Below are 5518 nucleotides of genomic sequence, written 5' to 3'. Positions count from 1 at the left end.
TCGTACTGTACTGTCGAAAAATGTAATGTAATGCATGTAAACGCTAAATTGTCATTTTGTGAGGCTCTGAACGATTTGATGATTGGTCATTATACACAACACAATGGTAAAAGCTAAACTAAGCTAACCGTCACTTAACCAAGATGGCATGGGACTTCTTCCCCTCCTAGTAATCAAACACACAAATACAACGGATATAAAAATATAATATGCAAAACTACTACTTTTAAGGTATATTTATTCATATATAGAACTTATATTAACTAACATTTATAAATTTCTTGAGAATTCGATAGAGAATTTTAAATGTAAATTACAACCTATAAAATTGTATTCTAAACAAATTTAAAACATAAACATAAAGTTGTTTCTAGTTCTTTTCTACAAAATTTTGATCTGAACTTACTCGTAATAATTCAGATTTTCTCAAAAACCTATCATTATAAATACTAATTTTTAATTTAAATATTCTATTAAAATATTTTTGCGGTAAAACAAAAGTGTAAATGATTGTGATGGAAATCAGATTCTGTTCAAGCAGTTCACCAGGAATGTTGTGCGATATTCCCGGCTAGTAAGAAGACTCTAAAAATTAAAAAAACAATTGAAATAAAATTAATATGTAATAATAATTAGAAAAATTAGCTGGCAAATTAATTATATACATTTTAAAAACTAATCAATATGTGTCATCTATAACCTCTTACCACTTCTAGGTAAATCTAAATTTTACCACTGTATATTTTTTAAGACAGTTTTCAAAGATCGGAATACATGATAGTCAGACAGAGCAAGATTTGGGCAATACGATGAAAGGATCATAATTTTCCAGTCAATCTCTATACATTTATATGTGCAAAGATGTATTTACACTAGATGCTGCCGCCATTGCTGTCTTTGAACTTATACTTTTTATACAACAACCTTATACTTTTTATCGACAGCGTAAATACATGGAAAATTAGATCAATATCAAAATAAAAAAAGAACCTAAACTGTTATATAATATCCCTAGTTAAGACATAAATAATAATAACTGGCAATTTTTACATCCGTGTTAATAACTCGGTTTTTTTGCCGGAGTGTACCACAGCATTGATCTGTGATAAAACTGGCTCAAATTATCGCCAATTTTAACAGTATCACGTATCTCCATCGCGAGCGGCCGATTTTAATCTTAACTTATGCGAAATTCAAAAGTTCATCAAGTGTCGGTCGGTTTTTATACGCGTAGATATATGCATAAGTGGCATCGCTAAATTGCTATAATGAAGCGATAAAATCGAAAAAAATTCGCGTATAAAGTGAATATATATGCGGATAGGTCTCCTCTCCGGTAGGTAATTGAAAGAATCGTTTAGTGTATGTAAATAGCCGCTTTGTTTTCATTGATAAATTATTCAAAACGCAATTTAGTTAACGTGAAACATATTAAAAATAACTATAATCACTGGTGTAGGTAACCATTAAATATATTTTTCTTATTTTGTCACATTTCTTGTTCCCTTATTAAAATGTTCAATCAAGCGAGCACTTATACCTTCCAGAATGGTGATTTCTAAACTGTTCAGGTAACATAACACTCACTAAGTCTCTTTTATTTTGACAACAACTTATTTATTCTTTAAATTTAACGTTTAACGTTTAAAATGGCATTGTTTTAGCTCATATTAATCAAACGAAAAAGATGTGTTTATGTTAATACTTTTATTATCTTATATATATATATATGAAATAATTTATGATTCTTGTCAATCTAAAACTAGAGTTGCCATTCAAAGATGTAATCCCTCCATCAATAAGTCAAACGGTGATTCTATAGTTGGTTGCTTGTGATCATATGATTTTTTTACATCGGGATGCTGAACGGGTACTTTATCCCCATAATATTTCGATGGTTCCGGAGGACCTCTTATAGTATCTGATAAATCGACGTTAGTTTTACTTCCATCTACATATTTGTGAGAAGGTTCAAGTTCGGCTGATAAAATATCTGAAGACTCAATATGATGTTGATTGCTCTTATATATCTGTTTCTGTTCCTCATCACCACAGTCATCCTCCTTCACCAGACCTAGTGATTCCTCATTGTTAGTATAAGCGTTTTTAACTGTTGGTTTGGGACCATTATATATTGAAGTACTCGACGATTTGCCATATTTATTTGGTTTTAATCCAAATTTAGGCTGATGCAATAGGGACTCCAGTCCACCATGCAATAATGATTTTGAAATGGATTTAGTGATACTTGGTTTAATATTCTCCAACATCAAGTCATCAAAAGGTTTCTGACCCAAAAGAGGCATTTCGAACGGGTTTACAGGTGGTTTCGGCACATAACCTTCTTCAATGCGTGATTTTTCAGATATTTTTGATTTATGTTCTTGCACAATTTTAGATTGATGAATTAGTGATGAGCCATCTTCATGTAGTTTTGGTTGTTCATCAATACAATCATCCATCACCAAGTCAACGCCAGAATTGGAATATAATGATCCTGGTTTAGTATTTTTATCTCTAATCATATATTTGTCAGATGATTCTAGCTCAACTGGTAAAATATCTGAAGATTCTATAGCATGCTCACTGCTTTTATACATCTGCTTAGTTGGAGGATCAGCAGTTATTGGTAATTCAATTTTTGGATGGTGATTTACTGAATATATGTCATCATACATTTTTGGTTGTTCATCAATACAATCATCATCTTTCACCAATCCACCAAAGGGTGTCGCTGTATTTTTAGATTCGGGAACAATTTCTATATCACCTTTGGAATATACTTGTCCTTTTTGAACGTCCTTAGATTGATGAGTATATTTGTCGGATGATAATAGCTCAACTGGAAAAATATCTGGGGATTCAATGACATGCTGATTGTTCTTATAAATCTGTTTATCCGGAGATTCAACAGTTATTGGTAATCCTAGTTTTTGATCATCATTTACTGAAGAAATATCATCAGACTTCTTTGGTTGCTCATCAATACAATCATCGCCTTTCGTCAAACCTTTAGAGGATGTCGCTAATTCTTTTGGTGGAAGCACAATTGGTATATCAAATTTAGAATATTCTTGTCCTTGTTGAACGTCTTTTGATTGATGTGTATGTTCAACTAGTTCAACTGGTGGTTTAGCAGTTATTGGTAATCCAATTTTTTGATCATCAATTATTGAAGAAATATCATCAGGCTTTTTTAGTTCTTCATCACAGTCATTATCTTTTATCAATCCACTTGAGGATGTAGCTATGTTTTTAGGTGAAGGAATAATTGATTTATTACCTTTAGAGTATAATGATTCCTGTTGAATACCCTGAGATTTATGTTTATATTTATCGGATGGTTCTAGGTCAACTAAAAGAATATCTGAAGGTTTTATAGCATGTGGATTGCTCTTATACATCTGCTCAGTTGGAGGTTCAGCAATAATTGGTAATGAAGTAATATCATGCTGCTTTGGTTGTTCATCAATGCAATCGTCACCTTTCACTGATAGGTCAGAGGATATCGCTATTGTTTTAGATGGAGAAACAATTGCTTTTAATGACCCTATATCAATATTTTTACTTTTTTGTGTATGTTTGTTAGGCGATTTATTAGAAATTGGTACTCCAACTTCCTTAGTTGGTGGTTCTACAACTGGGCTCTTGTTCTCATATACATTTTTTTGTATTGAATTATGTAATGAAGTGGCTAAAGGTTTTCTTAACGATAAATCATCATTAACATTTAATAACATTGTTTTAATACTCTTACCATCATGTGTATATTTGTCAGACGAACTTGGACCACCATGCAGTAACGATCCTAGTAGAGGCGTCATTAGATTATTATTGTTTTGTAACAAGCCACTCATTGGGTTGTGGCCTAACATAGGTAATCCAATTGGATTTGCGTTTTTAATGATGCTGATTATGGGGTTATTCATAAAAGGTAATTTAGGTAAATGACCTTTATTAGTTGGTACCTCTTCAGATGCTTCGAGTCGCTTTTCATCGATACAATCGTCTTCCTTCGCCAATTTTTTGTGGGGTATTACTAATTCCTCATCATTTTTACAGTTTTCTTCTACCGGTGGTGGAGACACCTCATCACATGACTCGAGAGATATATTGTCATTAAATGGCTTAAAATCTGTCAATATAATTAAAATAAACTTTAGGTACTTTTTTAAGATAAAAAAATAACTTGTTTAATCGTAAATCACCTTTAACACTTGGTACTTTCTCAAATGCCCCTGATCGATTTTCATCAATACAATCATCATCTGTTACAATTTTTTTGTGGTGTTTTACTAATTTCTCGTCACTTTCACAATTTTCTTCGATTGATGGTGGAGGTACCTCATCACATGACTCGTTAAATATATTATCTTTAAACGGTTTAAAATCTGTGAATATATTTAAAATCAACTTTAGTTATTTTTTAGAATATTGAAATAACTTGTTTATTTCCAAATCACCTTTAGCAGTTGGCACTTTTTCAAACGTTCCTAGTGGATTTTCGTCACTACAATCATCATCTTTTATTAATTTTTTGTGGTGTTTTACTAATTTCTCGTCACTTTCACAATTTTCTTCAATTGGTGGTGGAGGTGCCTCATCACATGACTCATTAGATATATTATCATTAAAATCTGTGAATATATTTAAAATCAACTTTAGTCACTTTTTTTAATACTAAAATAAGTGCATATGTCCAGTATAATAAAGATTTTGTGCCAAAGCTTAAAAAATTATCACAATCTAAAATAAAAATGGTACCTTCAGATATGAATGGTACTCAGTATACTCAGATATGTCTGAATGATTTAAATCGAGAGGAACAATAGAACATAAATTATTATATACATAATTCATGAGTAATAAATCTACTTACTCTCTGATAATCCAATTTGTGACAGAATCAGTAATACATTAAAAGTAACAAATAAAATGGCATGCATGATTTTAAGGTGACCAAAGCAGACTTCGAACAAAAAACGTAAAAGTGAATATAGAGATTTAAATATATGTTATCAACACGTAACATTGTTTAAATTGTTCTAAACTTATTTTATTGCAATATATGTGTTCTTGTTAATTGTTCCAGTTTTAGTATAAAGTACGCCATTATTTAGTATGAATTCATTAAAAAATAATGCATAATACGTAGGTTGTTGCATGATCTAATAACAATGTTCTGGTTATTTCCAGTTATTAGTTGTTTTAACTTAAATTAATGTTAGATTTTTGGGATGTTTTGAGATTTTGGGTACTTCTACAATACTACTACAATAAAAACTAAGCTGTTTTTATTTGGAAAATTCAAATTCGATAAAAACTACTTAGCGTATGATGGTTAAAAGACACAGTATTTTTTTAATGTTAAATGTGTTTTTACAATCATTTAGTTATTATTAATATTGAACACAACATTATTTATAGTCCTCTACTTTTATCTACCTATATACACCTTGATACAAATGAAAATGCCTTATAGTTATGATATATAATCCTTTTGTAAATTCGTCAAATA

At 30.6% G+C, this 5518-nt stretch overlaps 1 protein-coding gene across 2 annotated transcripts; it reads right to left on the bottom strand.

Moving 5' to 3' along the window:
- Positions 1 to 221: 221 nt before the first annotated feature.
- On the bottom strand, positions 222 to 4986 carry LOC143192531 (uncharacterized). 2 transcript variants are annotated; one of them, XM_076397925.1, is made up of 5 exons: positions 4880 to 4986; positions 4464 to 4637; positions 4209 to 4391; positions 3758 to 4135; positions 222 to 585 (listed from the first exon to the last, which is right to left on the bottom strand). In XM_076397925.1, the coding sequence occupies exons 1-5, from the start codon at positions 4944 to 4946 to the stop codon at positions 572 to 574; spliced, it is 816 nt and encodes a 271-aa protein (XP_076254040.1). In that variant the 5' UTR covers positions 4947 to 4986; the 3' UTR covers positions 222 to 571. The 2 variants fall into 2 exon arrangements, with proteins under 2 accessions (XP_076254040.1, XP_076254041.1); XM_076397926.1 differs by having other exon boundaries at positions 3969 to 4135.
- Between the last annotated feature and the right edge of the window lie 532 nt (positions 4987 to 5518).

The sequence above is a fragment of the Rhynchophorus ferrugineus genome, unplaced genomic scaffold (assembly GCF_030347505.1).
Source record: "Rhynchophorus ferrugineus isolate W39M unplaced genomic scaffold, kcgeb_rfMv2 rfM3, whole genome shotgun sequence".
Classification (NCBI taxonomy): domain Eukaryota; kingdom Metazoa; phylum Arthropoda; class Insecta; order Coleoptera; family Curculionidae; genus Rhynchophorus; species Rhynchophorus ferrugineus.
This window is presented reverse-complemented; position numbering and strand designations above follow the sequence as displayed.

Bases quoted from the DNA above. Each gene is read 5' to 3' on its own strand.
- LOC143192531 (XM_076397925.1), bottom strand. From the start codon at position 4,946: ATGCATGCCATTTTATTTGTTACTTTTAATGTATTACTGATTCTGTCA. The intron at 4,638-4,879 runs GTAAGTAGATTT...ATATATTCACAG, and splicing joins ACAAATTGGATTATCAGAGA to ATTTTAATGATAATATATCT. The intron at 4,136-4,208 runs GTGATTTACGAT...TTATATTGACAG, and splicing joins GAAAGTACCAAGTGTTAAAG to ATTTTAAGCCATTTAATGAC.